This window comes from Cyprinodon tularosa, unplaced genomic scaffold (genome assembly GCF_016077235.1).
Source record: "Cyprinodon tularosa strain WSP-4 unplaced genomic scaffold, ASM1607723v1 ctg154, whole genome shotgun sequence".
Taxonomy (NCBI): Eukaryota; Metazoa; Chordata; class Actinopteri; order Cyprinodontiformes; family Cyprinodontidae; genus Cyprinodon; species Cyprinodon tularosa.
In genome coordinates, this window is record NW_024038375.1 from 429,618 (window position 1) to 451,989 (window position 22,372).

General features: G+C 36.7%; 1 protein-coding gene across 4 annotated transcripts in view; it reads left to right on the forward strand.

The window, feature by feature from the left end:
- Window positions 1-18,976, forward strand: part of erc2 (ELKS/RAB6-interacting/CAST family member 2) — a 59,617-nt gene extending 40,641 nt beyond the window's left edge. For all 4 annotated transcript variants that reach the window (XM_038279858.1, XM_038279861.1, XM_038279860.1 and 1 more), the window contains 7 exons: window positions 4,346-4,469; window positions 6,103-6,263; window positions 8,355-8,502; window positions 10,807-11,406; window positions 12,802-12,863; window positions 12,962-13,169; window positions 15,570-18,976. In XM_038279858.1, the coding sequence (XP_038135786.1) occupies window positions 4,346-4,469; window positions 6,103-6,263; window positions 8,355-8,502; window positions 10,807-11,406; window positions 12,802-12,828 (1,060 nt within the window). In that variant the 3' untranslated portion in view covers window positions 12,829-12,863; window positions 12,962-13,169; window positions 15,570-18,976. The remainder of the gene's footprint in view (window positions 1-4,345; window positions 4,470-6,102; window positions 6,264-8,354; window positions 8,503-10,806; window positions 11,407-12,801; window positions 12,864-12,961; window positions 13,170-15,569) is intronic.
- The last annotated feature ends 3,396 nt before the right edge of the window (window positions 18,977-22,372 follow it).

Genomic DNA, 22,372 nt, shown 5'->3' on the forward strand with positions numbered 1-22,372 from the left:
CAGTAGACTTTGAGCACTATACAGAAAATTATAAATCCTTTATGCCACAAAGGATATAAACCAACTTCAAAGTGGATAATAATAGACAACCTTTTGGCATACCTGTAAAAATCTAAAAGTGAAGTGCAAAAACATACAATGAGGAAGAATTAAATGCCAACCACCTTAATTTCCTTAAGAACAACGGTTGTTGTCTGTTACTAAAAAGTAAATGACAAACCTTTGAAAAGAGCAAAAAACTGTTATAAAAGTATAAAAGAAACTGTGGCTCCTTGGAGCCAATCTAAAAAGACTGATGATTGGCAATATTTCCACAGGAATCTGCATATTTTATATCTTGTATGTTCAGAAAGATTCATGTTGTGGTCTTCCATTGAGAAGAAAATGGTACTTTATTTCTGTGTTTTATTTTCAATTAATTATGAACATTCAAGTAAAATTTTTCATATCCAGGATCCCACATTTTACCATTTATGGCACCAGCAGTTGTCCATATAAAATCCTTATGTTTATTCTGTTTTATTAATTTTATTATCGTGCCTTGCAAAAGTATTCAGTTCAAACACAAAGAGCATCTCTAGAAACTAAATTATTGAATTTGTGAAGTCCTGTATTTATCAAATATAAAATAATATGCAATAACAGTAACTTAGTAACAGAAAACGTAATCAAAAATAACCTCAGCTAAAGTCGAATAAAAATTATCTTTAAAAACTTTTCAGAATCTGCAAAGGTATTTGTGGAGCAAGGTTAAATATTTTCAAGCATTAAAATTAGATGTACCAACACATGTATGCCAGCTTCGGTAACAAAAACTTCTCAAAAATTATGTGAATAATGAACAAAACGTTGCCTGAATGCATGAGGCCTTGTATGCCTTGTGTAATACCGAGAAAAACGACCACACTGGCGAAGACATGTTTGCTTATTTATAGTCAGGCAATAACAGAGCACAAAATCCACAGGTTACGTCCTGCTTTGGGCATACTCTGCCTGTATGAAATACCACCAAAAGTAATTAATTTATCGCCTATTTTTTCTGAAATTTTTATCTATCGGGCAGTTAACAAATTCCACCATATCTGCAGATATTTTAACCGTCCGATAGATATTCTAAATCCCTAACTCTAACCGCTTGCTTCTGAAAGGAAACATTCACCACACCATGAGGCTTCTGCCACCATGTTTCACCATTAGGAAAGTGCACTATGGTGATGCAGTGTTAGTTTTAGGCACATGTAGCATTTTTAAAGATTGACAAAAGTTACATTTTTGGTCTAGCATAAGTATATCCTCAGTATAGCAGTTTCTTCCATGTCTTCTGTATGCCTTAACAAGACTTCTAGGGAGCTCATTTGAGCTTTCATACTGTATAACATTGGCCTCCGAGCCACACTTTGGCGAGGGCGATACAAATCGTTCTGTGTACACACCTCCTACAGTGTAAGGATACCATAGAGAAGAAATATCTTTATTTTTATTATCTTTATCTTTATTATTATATTTATAGTTGGGAAATTCAAGCATTACAGTGGTTAAAAAAAGTTTAGGCCTTATTTCCAGAAGGTATTCGTGTCTCAAAACAGGTGCAAACGTGTTTGTGTGCACAGAGCAGCTCTTCAAAGAAGTAGCAAAGTCATTTGCGGTTGCAATTCAGCAGCCTGTGGGTGAATTTTTTTGTGTGTATCCCGTCATCAGTATGCACATCATATTCTAATGACCACTCTGTGCAAATCCATGGGTGGAGGATATGCAAATGTAAACATGTACTAGGTGCAGTTTCCAGATTGGAAACTTGACTAAAGCCACAGCTTTTGAATCATTTGTAACTTGTGAAAGTGATCTGCAAATGGACGCAAAAATATCTGCAGTCGTTGTTGCCACAAAGGAGGCATTGGCAGTGTGCCAGACAATGGAGTGATATTCGGTGTGCATGGAAAAATATTTGGACCATCAAAAAGAATTGTAGAATAATATAAATAAAGGAAAGACATAGACACAGGTTGGCACAAATTAATTCAGCGGGTTGGCAAACACTCTTTATATCAAATAAAAAAAAAAGACTGAACTTGAAGCAGTTCTAAAGATGGAATAAGCATAAACTAGCTATAACGCTACCAAGCCTCTCTGTATAATAGATCTCAGAAATTATGTTATATATTTATAATTTTTTATTTTAACTTCTCCAGAAACTTGTATTTGACCTGTCTTGTGTGTTCCTTAGTCCATATGATGCAATTTTTTCACTTATGTTCTCTAACAAATTTTTGAGGCCTAAAAAAACAGCTGTACTTGCACAGAAATTAATCTTCATACACAGATTCAGCTCAGTAATTTTGTATATAGTATAATATATGTTATGATATATTATAATATATAATTAAAAAAATAGAATAAAATAAAAACAAGTATTTGTGTATTTTATCTTACTTCAGTGATATTTAACACTTTTTCTTGGTTTTTCCCTACTATATTCCACCAAAATATGGAGAGCATTTAAATAAATCAACCAAATGAGAAGTTAAGGCTACGTTCATAATGCAGCCTGAAGTGACCCAAATCGGATTTTTTTTGCCCATATGCGACCTGTATCTGATCTTTTCATGACAGTCTGAACAACACAGATTAGATTTTTTCCAATGCGACCCAGGCCATTTGGCTAAGTGGTTCTGAATCCGATACGTATCTGATCTTTTCAAATGCAACCCGTGTCTGAACGGCCAGGTCGCATTCATCCGACCTGAACGTCATTAATACCCGACAAAGGTCACTACTCTGCATCTTGCTATGCAGAAGCGGGAAGTTAAACAACAACCATGGCAGACAATAATGCGGAAAGCAGTCTTTTTTAAACCATCTTGAAAAGATTGAGTTTTTAAGGCTGGGACAGATGCTAGATGCGCTCCAGCACTACTATCCACGTTTACTTCCACAAACACAGAGCATGCTTGCTTGTGATGTCATTGCGTTCTCTACTGCACACGTGGGACACTTAAGCTGTATGAATGCAGTTCACACAGGAGATCACATACAAGTCACATATATTTGGAAATTTGAACGGCAATGTAAAAAAAATCGGTTTACACAAAAAAATCTGAATTGAGTATCAATGCCTGCAGTGTGAACGTAGCATAAGAGGCCTGAATACTTTTGCAAGGCACTTTATGCATTGACTGAGACTTGTTGTGAGACTTTGTTATGATTGCTTCAGCTGCTTTAACCTTCACTGGAGTAGATCTCAGGCTGTCCCTACATGTGTTCCATGCTGAAACAAGGTGGACTGCAGCACAGTCACTCATACCCACACAATTTCTGATTATATCTGTTTGTTGCCTGTTGGTGCTTTTTATTTAAAAAAAAATCTGTCTCCAGGTGTTAGGATTCCCACTTTATGCAACATTTCCAACCTTTTCATTTTACCCATCTGTCTGCCTCCATTCCCGTCTTTCTTTCTGTTACACTTGCACCTTTTGATTGACGTATTTATCAAGAAAAAAGATCACATCTTCTCTCTTTCCTAGTTCCTTCCCCCGTTGGTCCCAGCTGCCCTGCCTACCTAAACCTAACACAACTGACAGAAATCCTCAGCAAATTGCCCTGCATGACTAAAGCTGCAGTAATTGAAATCTGTGTAGCCTGGAGTAAGCCCTAAAGTTTGCTTTGTTAATGAATCCTCTGCATTTTTAGCTAATTCTCTGGAGACGTATGTCACCCACTAAATCAAACTGCCGTTAGCTTTCCTTCCTTCCCTGCCCCCCTTTCACACCATCCTCTTTTGCCCTGCTAATATTTTGCTCATCTGACTGCATGTCTGCCACTCCCTGGCCTGGCAGCAGATGCACAGTGCTCCATGTTCTATAGAGAAAGTGCATCCTGCTATATTCAGTCTGTTGCAGGCATATTTGTAATCTCTAATTTTGTTTGGATGATTTAAGTACAGTTTTTTTTTTCTTTTTTACGGATTTACCCTTTGGTTCTAAAACTTCACTACTTTATTTATTTTTTTTTTTTACTTTTCTTCTGTATGTGTGTTTTTTTTTTTCCTGCTTCCAATGTTTCCCTCACCTGTTCTTCACCCTATTTTCTTCTTCCTCTAAATCTACCTATCTGCAGTTTAGCTCCCAGGTAAGACAATTCCCTGTCCCCTTGTTCGCCATCTCTAAAGATGTTGATCCACAAACTCCTGCTCAGAAACCTTTTACTACCCTCAACACTGACGCAATGTTCTTTTCATGTGGGATTCTCCTGCGTTGTTACAGATCTCATGACTATTGCTTATTTTTTTAGGTTGGATTTGATTATTTATTGTGTTATAGAGAAATTTTGAAACTGTATGATATTACAGGCAAGGAGGCAAGGATCAGACCAAGAAGGGTTCCAACATCAAACTGGGACTACAAGGGGACAAAAAAGGCTTAGGACAAGATCCTCGTAAAGACAGCTCCTTAGAAGGTGGTCATCACTTAAAGGTTAAGATTTAATTATTTTTTCAGAAATAAGTAGCTTTGATTATGCATGCATAGAGAACGATGGTATCATTGATTTAATTACATTAATATCATTTTTTTAGGGGAAAATTATTATCTAAAAAATAAATTCTTTGTCATGATGGGTAAACAGAGAGGCCCAAGATGCAGAACACTGACGACTCAGAGGGAAAGTTTAACAAGTTTATTGTTGCACAAGCATGAGTTGAATGAACAGTAGACTGGTTCTGGTCTGGGACTGGTTCACTGGAGTCTGTGAGAGAGACAGTTGTGTTAGCGAAAGCTTGGCTGGGATTGATCTTGGTTGTGTTCAGGTTTGTACCTTGAAGTGCGCAGAAGAGGCTTTGGGAGCGGAACTGTTGGGTCCGGAGATGATTTGGTTCTGCAGAGTCCGTAAGCTGTTTCAGCGTCTTACTTCTAGAGATGAGTTTGACCTTGGCTTGAGTTTCCAGCTCGGTATCCAGAGCTGCTTTGAAATCCAGAGAGTGAGTCTTCAGGTTTGGCTCGGAGGGCAGGCTCGGCAGATTAAGCTCTTCCAGAGCTTTACAGGAGAAAAAACAGGAAACCTGGAAGCAGAGACAAAAAGGGTTAGAACCCAAACAGGACTCAGGAGTAACAAGGTTCTCAGAGGATCTATGGCTTAGGTGCTAACCAACTGATTAAGACACTGCGGCGTCGAGGCAAGGTCTGAAGACAGCTTAAGTAGTCTGGTCCTCCAGATGAGATGATCAGAAGCAGGTGCGTCGACAGCTCAGCTGAGAGGAACCAGGGCGGACTCTGCTGGAGAAAGTTGCCATTTCTCCAGCTCCCAACATTCTGGATGACTTGTGATTACTATAGGCTATGTGTACAGAATACGTTTTTCATTGATTTACAAATAGCTCTAATCAGCAAAAACTAGAATGGATATATTTGATCTGCTTTTGATTGAATGAATGTCTTTATATGGGTTACTGAAAAAATAGCTGTCAGTACTTCCCTGGCATGGTTTTTTTCTTTTTTGCTTAATTAGCAGAGTTTATGTATACTGGTTGGTTTGCTGAGAAACATAGTCCACATACATGAAAAACATAGTCTATAAATAGTTTAATAGATTAGCCTATCATAGGCCAGAAACTGTTGGATACGTATATCTCTTTCCTCTGTTAAGCTACTTTTCCAGCACCAACAAAGATCACCCCAACCTAGAATGTGATACAGTGAATAAATATTTGTTGCAGACCGTGACGTTAATATCATATTTATCCTGCTGAACCATCCACTAGTAGGGTTGGATTGCAAGCATGTATTTTTTTTTTAAATGATAAAACACATAACAAGCTTCTGAAGAGGTCCAGTCTTCAATGTCATTAAACATTTGGGGAAAGGCTAGAAGTAAGGTCAAATAGAAAAAAACCCCCACTATAAATGAACTGTGCCAGCCTTGTTGATGGATATCTAAAGATTTGAGTGTTTTTCTTTTCTAGAAATTGCTGGTTACTTTTATTTAAATTATTGGGAAAAATATGTTGTGTGTCCCTTTGTGGGTTTGAGAAATTATTTGTATGTTGAAACCTCGAAAAAAAATTGAAAATGGCTGTTTTCCGTTTTGGCTAATGTAATGCTTGTCTGCCAGCTGGAGGAGCTGATGAGCACACTGGAAAGGACAAGGCAGGAGCTGGATGCCACCAAGCAGCGTCTCTCCTCCACACAGCAGTCTTTGCAGGAGAGGGACACCCATCTGACCAACATGAGACAGGAGCGCCGGAAGCAGCTTGAGGAAATCCTTGAAATGAAGTCAGTATTGCTGCTAATCGAATAAGATACCGTAACCATAAAATATATTGTTCTACTGAAGCAGTCAGAAAAGTGTTTAGTGTGCTCTTTAAGGCTGCAGAAAAATAATACAGATAAAGCATCTTCCAGTAAACTAAGTCGAATGAAGCAGAATGATAAAAAGGGGGCCCCTATGTCCTCCAGAAGTCTAAGCCTATAGCAGCATAACTATAGAGATAGCTCAGGATAACCTGAGCCCCTCTAACTATAAGCTTTATCAAAAAGGAAAGTTTTAAGCCTAGCCTTAAAAGTAGACAGGGTTTCTGCCTCACAGACTAAAACTGGTAGTTGGTTCGACAGGAGAGGAGCCTGATAACTAAAAGATCTGCCTCCCATTCTATTTTTTAGAAATTCTAGGAACCACTAGTAAACCTGCAGATTAAGAGCGAAGTGCTCTGTTAGGAACATAAGGAACAATCATATCTCTGATATAAGATGGAGCTTGGCTATTTAGGGCTTTATATGTGAGAAAGAGGGTTTTAAATTATATTCTTGATTTAACAAGAAGCCAGTGAAGAGAAGCCAGGATTGGAGAGATATGATCTCTCTTTTTAATTTTCATCAGAACTCTGGCTGCAGCATTTTGGATCAACTCAAGGCTTTTAACTACAGCTTGTGGACTTCCTGATAGTAAAGAATTACAATAGTCCAGCCTTGAAGTAACAAATGCATGGACTAGTTTCTCACTATCACCCCTGGACAGCATATTTCTAATTTGTGCAATATTGCGCAGATGAAAGAAGGAATTTTAGAAACCTCTTTTACATTTTAAGATTTAAATGACAGGTCCTGATCAAAAATAACACCAAGATTTTTTACTTTATTATCTGAAATCAGTTTAATTTCATCCAAATTAACTGCCTGACTAATCAGCTTATTTTTCAAAGACTCTGGTCCAAAGACTATAACTTCTGTTTTGTCTGCATTCTGGAGCAAAAAGTTAAGAGTCATCCAGGTTTTTATGTCTTCGGGAAATGCCTTTAATCTATGTAATGGGTTAGCTTCATCTGGATTTATAGACATATATAGCTAATTATCATCAGCATAACAGTGAAAATTAATCCCATGCTGTCTAATAATTCTACCGATTGGGGGCATATATATATAGTAAATAGGATTGGTCCTAGCATTGATCCCTGTGGTATTCCACGGGTAACCCTGGAGAATGAGGAAGATTTGTCATTAACATGAACAAACTGAAATTGATCATATAGATAAGATTTAAACCAGTCTAGTGCTATTCCTTTAATTCCTAGAAAATATTCAAGTCTTTCTAAAAGAATATTATGATCGACTGTATCAAATGCAGCACGATATAACAGGACAAGTACAGAGACAAGTCCATTATCTGAGGCCATGAGAATATCATTAGTGACTTTCACCAGAGCTGTTTCAGTGCTATGATGAGCTCTAAAGCCAGACTGAAACTCTTCAAAAAGTTCTTTATAATGTAAGTGGTCGCCCACTTGTTTGGTTACTACTTTCTCTAGAATTTAAGAAAGGAAGATTGGATATAGGTCTATAATTGAGTTACTGTTCATTTACTGTAGATATTTTGTAGGTTTAAATTAAAATGTTAATAATTAAATATTTTTCATTATATAATTAAAAGATATAGAATATAAAATATTTTTAGTATCATTAAATGCAGTCATTTTGTTTTGTTAAGCAGTTAATTTATCGTATTTGATGTAGCTGGTATATGAAAACAAAAATCAACAGCAGATATGTTTTATTTTTCTTAAGGGGCTTTTTCTTTTTGGTTTACTAGACTTTGATGAATTCAGACCTCCAACCTTTACACAATTGTGTTTTTCAAGGGTGAATAACTCATAGTTAAATTGTGTTTAAGTGTAAGACTTATTTAGCTACGGCTTTACTTAACAAGGCTCAATTACATCAGAAGCTGTTTCACCCTTTTTTTAGCTTGTTAGGTTTTTTGACAATGATTTCCATGCATTCCAGTTTTTCTATGCTACATTTATTTATTATTATTGCTATATTTATTATTATTATATTTATATTTATTATTTATTTTTTATATTTTTCCAGGCAACAAGCTCTTTTGGCAGCCATCAGTGAGAAAGATGCTAATATTGCATTACTGGAACTGTCTGCGTCCAATAAAAAGAAGACCCAGGAGGAGGTGCTGGCCCTGAAAAGAGAGCGGGACAAACTAATGCATCAACTTAAACAACATGTTAGTAGCACTGCAAAGCTTATTTCAAACATTGTTAACATATGGATCAACTTGCTAAACAAGCTTGTTTGAGAGCAAACTTGGTTCGGTCTTCAGTGTTACACTGATGTACTGAAATGAGAAATCCCAACCAATATTCATTAGATATATTAGAGGTCATTATAACACTACTTAGATCCATGATTACAGTGTGTATCTAAACTGATGTAAGTGCGCACACTGGAACATTTGTGTCTATCCTTTCCTTCCTAAAAGATAAATTAGGCTTTCTTAGCAATGCTTGCATAACACAATACAACTGAGAAATTTGATTGCCTTTTGTTTTTTTTTTTAAATAACAGTCCCAATCATCAGTATATTTCTTGAAATTTTATATGCTAAATTAAGACAAAGAAGCACATATTTGTAGTTTGGAGCAACAACGATATGTAGTTCCTTACATTTACATTTACTTACAAATAGACATCTAAAAAATTCTGACAAATTTTTATGTGACTGAGTTTAAGTTATTTCTGAATGAAGAATGGGGAATAATACCAATTTATATATGTGCAAAGTTGGTAGCATATTAAACTAAAAGAATATTAGCCTTTAGAGCAGCCAAAGGTAATTTTACTAAGTTGCAACTCTATAGGTTGCATACAAAGTGCCACCAGCTTTTATTTTCAATTGCTATACATTATTTTTCATTTCTTTGTACCACTTTATGTTAGTCATTCACCTAAATCTCAGAAAGTGGCATAAAAGTCTGTGGCTGTGAACTGCGCCATCATAGGTAGTCTGCGAGGCTCTGAGCCAACTTCAAGTGAGAGAGGTCTTGCTCTTTGATAGATGTAGGTATCGTGATGCATAAATGATATTTACTTGATTAATTGTTTCAACCTTTCGCTGCTCCACAGCTGGAATTTTTAATAGTGTATATTCATATATATATCCTCTTAGTTAAAAAATTGTAAGTAATTAATCTCGTTGTCTCCCATTTCATCTGGGACTGGGTCGTTTGGGCAGCAGTCTCAGCAGAGACTTTGCTCTCTCCAGAAACCTCCTCCAGCTCTGCTGGGGGAAGCCTGAGGCGTTTTCAGACCAGTTGAGAGACATACACCCTCCTGGTGGGACATGCATGCAATACCTCCCTAGGGAAGCGTTCAGGGGGGCGTTGAAAAACATGTCTGAACCACCACAGCTGACTCCTCTCAATGTGGAGGAGTGGTGGCTCTAATCCGAGCGTCGCCTGTGTGACTGAGGTCCTTACCCTAACGGAGAGCCCAGACACCCTGCGGAGAAAGCTCATTTCAGCCACTTGTATCCAGGCTCTTGTTCCTTCATTGCAACAGTGCATCAAGTAGCTTTACATTACATCAACTCAGTCTCGTTAATTTTGGTATCTAGATGTCTCGTACACAAGTAGCTTCAAACTCTGTTCATTTTTATTAGACCTATAGACAACCTAATCACTGAACACTAACTCCTAAGTATGAAATCTAAAGATTGTTCATAATGTGCAGAAACATACACTAAAAACGTTTTGGTTTTTTTTCGTTCCTCAGAACCTGATCCATGCTTGCAAAATCAGTTGACTTCTCCCATATTGGCTTTCATTGTTCCATCCATAATTATACAGCAACAATATCAAAAAGCTAGATTTGTTTTTTTACATTTTTAGGTGTCCTTGATAAAAATATTTAAATATTTAAATTGCAGTAGTGTGGCCCCACAGTATCACACGGCCCTTTGTGATTGCACAATTTGCACAGCTTATGGCTGTAACGTTAAATTATGTTAAATTTTTACTTCTCTAGCTGTTGTAAGGCATTATCAACGCACCACAGTAGGCCTAGATTCATATTGTTCTATCTACAGTGGTATGCTAACATAAGGTCATGCTAAAATTATCAATAAATTTCAAAGCACCAAATTGATCTTTGAATTTTTAAGCGTGTAATTCCTCTGAGAACTGCTGAATCACAAAATAGTTATTTCCTACGATCTGGTTTTAATTTATCATAAATCAGTTTTGAATGCTGAGAGTTGTGTTTTTAAGTGCATTTATAATAAAATGTGTTAAATCCTTTTAAGCCTAGTAAGTAATAATAACACCAATACTAGTGATTTCAGGGAAATGGGGAGCAGTAAAGACAAACAGTCTCATTTGGAAACCCACATTTTTTAAAATCAGTTTATTATTAGTAATATTTGCTAAAGTTAACTTTGACCTAGAGGCCAGATTGTGGCTCATTTTACTAAAAGATAAATTTGAAACCAACAGGTGGCATTTTGAAAAATATAATATATTTTTTTTCACAGACACAAAGCAGAATGAAGCTGATAGCTGACAACTATGATGACGACCAGTATCACCCACATGGCCCTCACCACCAGCCACAGCCTCCACACGCCCAGCCTCAACCACAGCCACAGTACCCCCACCCTCCCCACTCTCAGCAGTCTCCTTATCAACATTCTCCACACCTGCAGCACCCACAGCACCTGCAGCACCCACAGCACGCACAAGCCCCGATACAGCATCCGCATCCACAGCAACCACAGCCCCAGTACCCTCAGCACCCACAACACCCACAACACCAACAGCACCCTCAGCATCCTCAACATCCTCAACCAATTCCTCAACACCAACAGCATCCACGCCCCCCACAGCCACAGCACCCTCACCAACAGCACCCCCAGCATGTGCCACAGCACCCACATGGACATCCTGCTCCACAGCATCCTCATCCCCAGCACCCACATGGCCCTCCCCCACAGGGACAACACCCTCAGCATCCCCACCCTCAGCATCCCCAACATCCACACTCTGCTCAGCATCCTCGTCATCCATCACCCCACCACCGTGGAGGGCCACCCAGAGGACCCCCACATGCTGATCACCGTCCCTCTCCAGATCAGGTCAGTAAGTCTTTTCAGTTTTCTGAAACACAGAATGTTTACACAAAAAACTGTCCATTGCAATTAAAGACTTCTTAGTTAAGATTAAGGCTAGTTTAATTCCCAGCTGGAAAAAAAATATCCATCCTGTGTTCACACCAACCAAGTAGCCTTTGCTACTTCATCTTTGATGTTTATTCACTTTAAGGTCTAATGCACACTGAGGGAATAAAAAGGTGCCTGATTCAGGTCTAATATGAGATTGGAGAAGCCTACCTTTTCTCTTTGCCGGTATTTTGTACAATGGCGGTTGAAATTGAAAGAGTGGCTTTGCTTTACTTACTAATAAAGGTCGCTTGCAATGCTATTTTCATCTCAACGACCCAGTTTGATGAGCTGCCATCCTGTATTGGTGTCAGCAATCCTACGAGGACGTCAACGTCACATAGCTGAGCCTCTCTCTGATCAGTTGTTGTGGCAGCAAAGGTTCAGACTTCCAACTCAAGTGTCAGTTGCTTGTGAAGCACCTTTACAGTAAATTCTCATAGCTTGCTTGTCGTGGGAAAAAAGAATTCAACTATTCAGTCTAGTTAAATAAAGGAAGATCGATAGATTTCTTTCAGTCAGCATTTTATTTATCTTTGCAAAGAGAGAACCGGGCATCATAAAGCCTTTATTGCATGGTAATCAACCCTGTTTTGATTTAGCCAGAGTTTGTCTTCCTACTTACAATGATGGAAATGCTGAAGGTTGTGTCAGATTCAAAACACATCTCTATCCAAAGCAAAAAAAAAAAAAAATAGCAAAGACAAAGAAAAACAAGAACAAGAGCCTCATATTATGGCCAAACAATCCCTAATAGGATAAACAGCTCCCTCTCTCTTAGGCATGTTGTGGCCTTTGAGCTCTGAGGCCGAATGAATAAAACTCAGCACTCATAATATGTATATATTATGAGATTTTTTTCCCCACCACAGAGCTGGTGCAGTTGCTCGAAATTGGCTGCAGCACCATATAATGTGTTTTGCTGCATATCATGGTTTTTGCTAAATGACATTTCACCAAATACTTTGTGCTTTTGATTTATACACTATTTTAAAATCCATGTATTCATTTAATTTCACAGACAAAACCCTCTTTTTTGTTGGTCTGTTATATGAAGCCCTACTACAGCAGATCTGTGTTTTTCCCCTGTAAAGTGGCAACATGTGAAAAAGTGCAAGGCATACTCATACTTTTGCAATACACTGTATAAAACCAGATAAAATTTAAAAGCATTTCTAACAAAACTACTGGATTTTGCTCCTTAACTGAGAATCATACTGTAGTCAGTTTGTGTCATTAACATCAAAGTCAGCCAGACCACCCCTGTGGTAAATTAATCTGGGTTCTTATTTTCTCTTCCTTGCATTACAGGATGATGAGGAGGGCATTTGGGCATAGCTGGAACAACCAAAGCTCTAATGTTGATTTTAGGGGTAAGGTAACTTCTTTATCAAGCAGTTTACATTTCATACACAAAACACTAAACAATATATACAATCATTCAGTTTTTGTAATATTTTTGTTTGTTTAGGAGATGCATTCGCTACTGGAGGAGCATGGCCATCCTAAGATGTTGAAACACCACCCAAATGAACATTCACCACCATTATTGAATCTTAACTTCTGAACAGTGGGGCCTTTATTTATTTTATTTTATTACTTTTTCTTTGTTTTTTTCTGAGGAACAAGAGGAGGTACTCAGGTTTTCAGTTCCTGCAAGGAGACCGGCAGCTGAACAGGTAATTACATTAGGGTTCAGTGGTTACTAGTAGCAACCAAATTAAGTGATTTTGACACATTCTTTCCCACAACCTATTTTAGTATCCTGGAAATTCAGAGGCCCCTCTTCAATCCTCTCTGACTTTAAGTTCATACTATGTATCTTCAGTTTGCCTGTTCTATCAGCTTTATTGTCTTTCTCTAACATCACTTTTTTGTTTTATGCTTATTCTACAGGAGACTATTCTGTTACATTTCTTACTTTATCTCTCCATCCATTATATGTAGCCTACTTGTGAAATATGCTAAAAAAAAAAAAAGTGTTGCACTAATTGATTGATGATGATTGGACGATACTTAGACGTGAAATCAATCTTTTCCATTACTTTTATCTACCACTGCAAAGCATGACATCACCCACTACTACTATGCTCTAAACTTAGATTTATACTTAAAAAAACGTTATTTCAGAAGTTTTTATTATCCACAGCTACTGATTAATATCTTTCATTAAGATAAAATTTAAATATTAAAGGTTTCATGTGATCATATAAAAACTGACACGATCAGTTGAAAAAAAATAAGAATCTGTATGGGTCAAAATTTGAATCAGCATGTCAGGGTTTAAGGATCGGGAAACTGTGATCGGCCAGAAACCTGAACTAAGTGCACCTCTAAAATGAACAGGTCCACACCCTAATATATCCACTTCGGAACTTCAGTGTTGGTAGAATTTCTTTTAGGAGGATGCTGTATAGTTTCCATTTTTAGTTAAATACAATCTAAGCAATCATATCCAAGGAGGTAAACTGTGGTCTTACCTGACCTCACTTATAATCTCTTGGTATTTTGCTTGCTTGTCTAAAATAAATAAATAAATAAATAAAATTAGGATAATCCTAAATAACCAGTTATTATGCTTTTTTTCTCAAGAGTGGAGTCTTGTGCGATAAGTGTGTTTAGTGACATGAAGCTAGAACAACAAGCTCTTCAAAACTCTTCTGCTTATTGTATTGACCTATTTTTTCTGAAATCTTTGGAGGAGAATCATGACTAGAGCGCAAGGATTTTGCTGAAAATCAAAATTCCAATTATTTTCTACCAGTATTGTGAATGCACTAACTATAAGCATAAAGGCGTTTCATTTCAAAGGATGCTTGTCCAGCATCCATTTTTGCAGGACTTAGTGTAAACTTTGTGTGTAAAAGTCCTTACTTCTATTTGCATGCCTGGGTTTGCATTTTAACTTCAACTCTCTTTTCTCCTCTTTGTGGCAACAAACCCACTTAAAGCGTCTTACCACCACTTAAAGGACTAGAATGACAAACTTTAGTATCTTATTCTAGTTAATTGCAATGTGACCAAAATGTAGTGCATCTGTAGATTGAGAATTGTGTTTCATTAAATTGCCATTATATTGTAAATCCAATTCAATGTCCAGCCCTAATCTTGACTGGTTTATTGTAAAATTATGATACTTCCCCTAAATTTGTATATTTAATATATTTTATCATTATATATATATATATATATATATATATATATATATATATATATATATATATATATATATATATATATATATATATATATATATATATATAAAGTTAGAACTGTAAATTTAGTCATTTTTACTATTTTTCAAGGCTGCACTTTTAAAAAGATGAAATTGTCCAGTGAGCTGACATTTAGTTTTGTTTTACACTTGTGTAAATAAAATGACAAATAAAATCTGTCTAAAAGTCTAAATGTGTTCTCTGGAACATTCAGATGTCTACTATTATATCTCTATCCATAATGACATCGGTATATATTGCAACAGCTGGGTTATACAGGTTTTAAGAGTTGTAAAGGTAACTGCTTGCATTTGCAGAGCATGAGATGCTGCAGAAGTGGTATCTTCCTAATGAAGGCCATCAACATAGGCCATTAATATGGACTAAACCAGCTGATAAAGATTTGATATGATAGGGTGCATGTTATCTTTCTGACAGACTTCAGCTATGTCATAACATTCTCTGCATTTTGTGCTTCCTGTCCTTCATGTTTTTCCCACCATTGTGCCACCTCTAGAGAGCAGGATTTATTGACTGCATAGTTTTATTTGCCTTGTATCTAGATTGCTTTAGTTCAGTGGTCTCCAACCCTGGTCCTCAAGATCTACTGTCCTACAGATTTTAGATGCATCCCTGCTTCAACACAGCTGAATCAAATGATTGATTACCTTTTCAAGCCATTAATTTGATTCAGCTGTGTTGAAGCAGGGATGCATCTAAAATCTGTAGGACAGTAGATCTTGAGGACCAGGGTTGGAGACCACTGCTTTAGTTGATACCACCATATTGTGATATAACGACATTGACATATTCAGTGCTAATTTGTTGTTTTCCAACCATATTTTGCTTTGTGTTCCTCACAAGGTGAGGTGAGGCCTTCGCTTTGTGTGAACAGGAAGACCATCCTCCAAATGATGTGCCAATGGAAGCACTGAGGACAAATTACTGGTTTAACAGACATGGCTACCATGGCAATCCTGCAGTAGCGGTGTCAGAGAAGTCACCTCACCTGTCCATCACCTGCTGAATGACCCCTTTTTTCTCTCATCAAACCATGTTGATTTTAAAAATTGTCTTGCTGCCTCTTTAACCTAAAGCTCTGACCGGCTCGTAGGCCTGACTCTCAGTTTCGATCTGACCCCTCAGCTTATCCCTAAAAACCCTAAGAGTGTCTTCTGTTGTCTATTTCATAGACAACAGTTATTTGAGAACTGGTCACACATTAGGCATTTCTTCCTCTAATGATGATGTCTACATTGACAAGCTTATTAACACATTTGAGTCACTTTAGATTTTCTGTTGCAATTCCTCGTTAGCACAAGGAAGAACTTATGGAGCACCTTGAGGGACTGTGCAAACCACTGGTTTTAGGATCAAGATTAAGCTTCAAGGTAGTGGCTCCTATCAGCATTTTTTTCTCCACATTACCTCATTTCAGTTATAAATAGTAAAGAGAAAATAATCAGTCTATGCAGATATCAACATAGAGATAGTGCATTTTTATTTTTCCATGTATATTTAAATAAATTCCAATTGTATTAGACCAATCAGAGCTGCCAAGAAAAGCGGTCAGAAGATATTCATTGGATTCTTTTGATTTTTTTGAGACTATGCACCTCCTCTGTGTTGACAGGAACTTTCACTTATGGTGCTTCTGCTGGTGCTCAAACTAAATGGTGTCAGAAGATCTAAATAGAGCATCTTTTTGTCCTTTTACATTAGAGGGACTTGCTCCCACAATGGGCTTCATAAACAACAGTACAAAACTGCTTTGTATATTATATGTACAGGTTAAAACGTGGGGCTTTGTGAACAACGATCAAACATTTTCTCAAGAAATATGACTACTAAAAGCCTCCGAATAGACTGTGAAGCGAAGTAGATGTTTTCTCTTCAGATAAAAGTGATTCCAGTAACACCCCAGCTTCACTATAAGTCCTCTCCCTTCTTTCATATTCTTCCAGCAGTAGCCTGTATGATCTCCCCACATAGTGACTTGTTTTCTCCTTCTCAACAAGGTGGTCTGTGCCTCGTCGAATCTGTATACATAAGATAGATATGCATATATTATACATATAGAGATAAATCTATAGAGTGTGTCTATATGTGGTCAGAAAAATATTTCAAACTAAAAAGATATACTACATTTTTTTTATGGTTATTTTTATAACTGGCTGGAAGTCAGAGATATTTCATTTAGTTGTGAGATTGTCCTCACATTGTTATGCTGTGAATAAACCCTTCAGCAGCAATTTAACATTCCCTGTCTGGAAATACAGACCAGCTCAGTAAAAGAAATGATTATTCCATAAATTTCAGAACTTCACTTTAGGGGGAATTCTACCCAAATTTATCTAATGGTCTAGAAAAACTGTCAATATTACATTCCTTTAAAGGGATAGTTGGGAGTTTTTTTAAATGGTTTCTGTGGAATTGATATCAACAGTTGGACACTAAACTGTAATTTACAGTATAGCTGACTGAATAAGGTTAGTGTTGGAGCAGGACGTTATTTCAAATAAGAGCCATGATCACAACTCGTCTGACTGGTCCAGTTTCCCAGCTGTTTGTTCTGGCTTATCAATTACTTTTATCAAAAACTTTTCTGCAGTGTGTGTAAATGCCATCTAATTAACTCTTACATAATAACAATTTTATAATAAACGTTGTTTTCCACAGAAGTATGTTATTATGTTTGCAGCAGGGTGTGTTTCTCTGAGTTTTTTTTTCAATGATGGCATTTAATTTTTAATAGAAGAGGTAATACAGAAAAAAAATATATAGTTAAAATACTTTTTTTAAATAATCTATGAACAATTTACAGAGATTGAATTGACTTGGTTTATAATTTTACACATTGTGTGGGTGTCGAATAAGATTTGTTTTTCAGGGGGGTACCTAAATGTAGAATTACTGTCATACACAATATGCTTTTTGCTTTTTCTCAACCTACCTAAAAAATAATTTTCCCATAAAGTCAGAACATTTAGGGAAAAGCCCTAAAGTGCAAAATATTTGATCGCCCCCTGCTTTCAACCCCTGCGTTAATTCTGAAATGTAGTTTTATATAAATGCTTAGAAAATAAGTAATAAATTTTGAGATTGGAGTGATTAACTTAACTTGTTACTACAAGTTAATTATGTTTTTTTTTTCTTTTTTTTTTTTTCTTTCAATTACTTTGCACAAAGAATCAGTGTGGTTTAGACAGCTTTTGTTTACCTCAATACAGCTTCAGAAACTCATTTGACAAAATATTATTTAGGTCCACTTTTCCTTATTTGATAAGATTTTTTTCACAACCTGAGACATTTATGAAAGGCAAAAAAAACACAAAAACAGGTCATCTGTAAAAGTAAATTAGCAATGTATTATCCGACTGCTGATAACAATTGCCTGGAATTCTATTTAGACAATTCCCAACAATCGCTTTAACATTAAATCAGCTCAGTTGAAGACTTTAACCTGTGGTAACAATTTTAAGTAAATTTTTTTTATTATTATTTTGGGCTGTAGCTCTCACGGGTAGCAGTTAGATTATTTCTGCTGCACTCAGCAGGCAAGAGGCTTGCACTTGTAAATGAGGACAGTATCCTCCAAAAAGAGGTTTCAGTGACTCTGTCTGGATGCATTTCTCCTTTGTGTATTTGTTGTTGTCATGTAAACTGAAGTGGTGATGTATGTGTGACCATAACAACTGATTTAGGTAGAAAAACCATCAGGTTGTTACAGTATTATGAGAAAGTGAAGCTGACTGTTACTAATGCCCTCCTCCTTCCTTGACCCTACCGGTGTCTGTGTTGGTTGTTGTAAACAAACATGTCTCCATCTCCTCACACCAAGGTGATTCACTAATAATTTTTTACGCCTATGATTCCCACTGAAGCAGCTCCTGTAACTGAACAAGAACCAACAGATTACAGACTATGTGGTTGTTTGTTTACAAATGTTGATTAAAAAGGCCTTTTTTTATTGTTGGGAAAGAGCGCAGACAGACAGAGGAGCATAAATCCTCTTACTTCACCATCAGGGGTGGAGTACTAATCCTCCATTTTCAGGTCCTTATCTACTGAATACTTGAAGTAGGGAGTTTTCCTACCATGATATAGCATACATAATTTAAATAGTCGACAACATGGAATATTTTAATTGTGCCCATGCATGCTGATTTTTACATGATGTGCCAATTGAAGGTGATGATGTACGTTTAATCTGCTGTACTCTATGCAGTGATTGCTCTATTGTCGTGTCAAAAAAAAAATATTGAAAGAAATTACTAAAAGCGAAAAAGACATCGAACTTGAAGGTTGGGGATTGCTTTCTGTATTTAGGCAATTCTTTATCTGTGCCTAGAAACAGCTGTATAAATTCACTAGTCATATTTAAAAGGCCTTCAAAAGAGCTACAGAGAGCCAAGCATACTTTTATCTTTCTTTGCTAAAAACAAGTTTCTCTTTGTTGTTATTTTGTTGCTGGATATTTTTGATTGAACAGATCACTGTGATTAATGCCAGAAATGTCTTTATTTTACAAAGCAAGCATCAAGTTTTTAATTTTTTAATCATATTTTTTTTGTATTTAAGTTAAGCTTTATTTTTGCTATGATTTAGGCTTGTTTAGGAATACCAGTTTGAGACAGTACCATTTGTATAGGTAAATGTTTTGAGCTGTACAGTGACAGATCTAGGAACAATTTAATGTGAGTCGGGCATGCTGAATGATCACTTGTGTGAATGTGAGCTGCTACAGCTCAGTCCTCATTCATTACTTGCATCCGCATTGTGCATTGTGACATCGTGTTGGAGAGTGATGTGTGTCTCACTTACTGTGTCCCCTTAGTAGACAGCCTGTGCAGTTTTGTGAGAGCGCAGCATGTTTCTTTTCAGGTAAGGGCGTGTTGCTGGTGTAATTGCAATCAGAAAAAGAGGGCAATGCGTGTGGGGTGTTTGTGTGTGAGTGCTGATAACAGGGTGTGTGTTATAAATCAAAAAGATCAATTTATTTAAAAGAGAGAATTTTATCAGTCTGTTTCAGAAAAGATGTGGGCAAGCTTTGAAAGACGCATGGATAATATGTATTGTTTTGTTTGCTTTTTTTAACAATAGGAGGCTGTCCTTAGTGCCCCGGCCCGGTTTGCTATTGTCTGTGCTGTACCAGAATAATAATAGTGAGTGTTGGCCAGCTTGTTTATATCCATCAAATAAAGTTGACTTTCTTTCTGTCTTTGTTGGTGATTTCCTACTTGGTTTGCCTCATTGTATATAGCCATTGCAAATCGGTTCATTTTATTTTGCCAGTTCAGTGTTTTGACATTCTCTAGAGATTTAAGAAAATAAAAATGTTAATGTTTTTTATTTTTATATTACCACCTTTTTCCATAAATTGCTGTTATTATTTTACAGGCCAAAACTATTATGTAATATAATTATTTAAAAAATGTATTTAGTTTCCTGCTGGATTTCTATACAAAAAGAGACACACTTTTCCTTTCATTAAACTGCCTTAGTTAGAAAAAAACTAATTCAAGTTGTTGGCTATGAAATCAGTATAAATCATGTGTAACATGGTTACAAATTGTATAAAGGTAATTGTAGTTGTCATTCCACCAGGATTTATGCTGGGTATTAAAAAGTCATGAAGCCATTAGTTTATTAAAGTGATCTCAAAAAGTTTTTTAATAGGTCTTAATCTTCTCACGTCCATGTAACACTACCTCAAATGCACAATTAAATTCTCTTGCGACACTAAATAGTGCTTTCTTAATGCAATTACAACTAAGAACAGGCAGTCAGCTGATCAGCGTTTGTGTCATTGGCAAGTCCATAAGACTCGATGGTCCAGCAATCCTTGCATGATCAAATGTAGACCGTAATTTAAACGAGACAGAATTAACTTACAGAGCAAAACTACAGCACAAAAAGCAGGAAGAACCAACTTGGCAAAGCTTTTAACAAAACAATGCATTCATATTATGAGAAGAGTGATTGCTGTCATGGGAACAAGTGGTTGGCCTACATATTTACTAAATAAATGGTAGGGTCAACTTATGTGAATGGCAAAATGCCATTAAATACAAGGGGGACAAGCTTAATTTTAATAACAAAACTAAATATGATCAAATCAACTCTAAAAGTTGAAAAAAAAAACTAACTTACAGTAGCAACAATTCAAAATGTCCCTTCCCAGTCAGATTCCAGCCACTGGCCTTCTCATGGGCGTGTACAGTATATTTTTTTACTTTGACTCAACCCTTTCACAGAATTACAGGGTCTGAGCAGAAGATAACGCTTCTCTTTAGATCTTAATGTCCACAAATCATGACAGAAAGAATATTTTAGATCCTTAAAAAGGAATTGTTTAGGACTAGCCAAGCGTCCATCAAGGAAAGTGGAGAAATTATGAATGGCCACTACTGTAGGTGTTACAGGGAAAGCATGATGAAAACAATAAGAGCAATAAGATTACCAAACTAAAACAAGAACCACCTTCTCACACAAAACCTGATAAACGAGTAAAGAGAACAAATTATCGGATGATAATTTGATGATACTCAGATTTGAGGATGATACTCAGATTTTGGAGCAGAACCCACATATGCATTTGGATTGCATTAAATTTTCTGCAGTAAAGTGCTGGCACCAGAATATCATGACAATGTCTTGTAACATGTGGGCCACTGGTTCAAACCCCAGCTCAATCTGTCTTTGCTGTTGTGTTTTGGGCAAGACATATCACTACACTGCCTACTGATGGTGATCCAAGGGCCTGGTGATGTCTGTTTACAGCAGCCTCGCTTCTGTCAGTGTGCCCCTGGGTGCCTGTGTAGCTTTCCACCATCAGTGGGTGAATGACTAGATGTAATGTAAAGAGCTTTGGAGTCACCTTACCTGAAAGGTACCATATAAATGCAGACAATTTACCTATCAAATCAAGATAATTCAGTTTCTAGTAGTTGAGGAGGATTTAGATGTGAGGGCACCTTTGAGTTTCAAAAACAAGTTCTACTTTTAATACAGTCTAAATATGAGATCAAGAAACTATTCTATCATTTGTAAATGACATAGATTCAATATGACTATTATTGAACCATACTTCATGTTCAGAGGGGAGTGGCGGACTAGTGTTCAGTGAATAGAGCTTGGAATCCTGAGGTTATGGGTTTGAGCCCCAATCCCACAGACTGCCACTCTTGGTCCCAAGGGGATGGGTTAAATGCAGAGCTCAATTTCTCCAATGTGAGATCAATAAAGTTCAAAATGTAATTAAATATTTAAAATTGCCATGTCATATTTCAGGGGAACGGAGTATTTTCTTTCCTGCTGTTTCAACATCAGAATTCCATTTAAAAGTTGCATAACAGTCATGAAACAAAGGTACACTCTCTTTAAATATGTTATTTCCAGGAATTTGGTGTGTAGCTAATTTTTACACAAATTTATCTACATCAGCTTAAATTTGTCATCTGATAATATCTCTCTACTTTATGCATGGTAGAGGTTCAACATTGATGACAAACCCCCAGAGTTAACACCCAGCCACCATGTGCATATGGACCCCTCAGTATTTCGAGTCTAAAGTGGGCTTTTTAGAATATTATCACAGTTATTTTTGCTCAACGGATTAGAAATACCCTTTAAAATGAACTATTTTAACCTTTAGAGTCCAATTC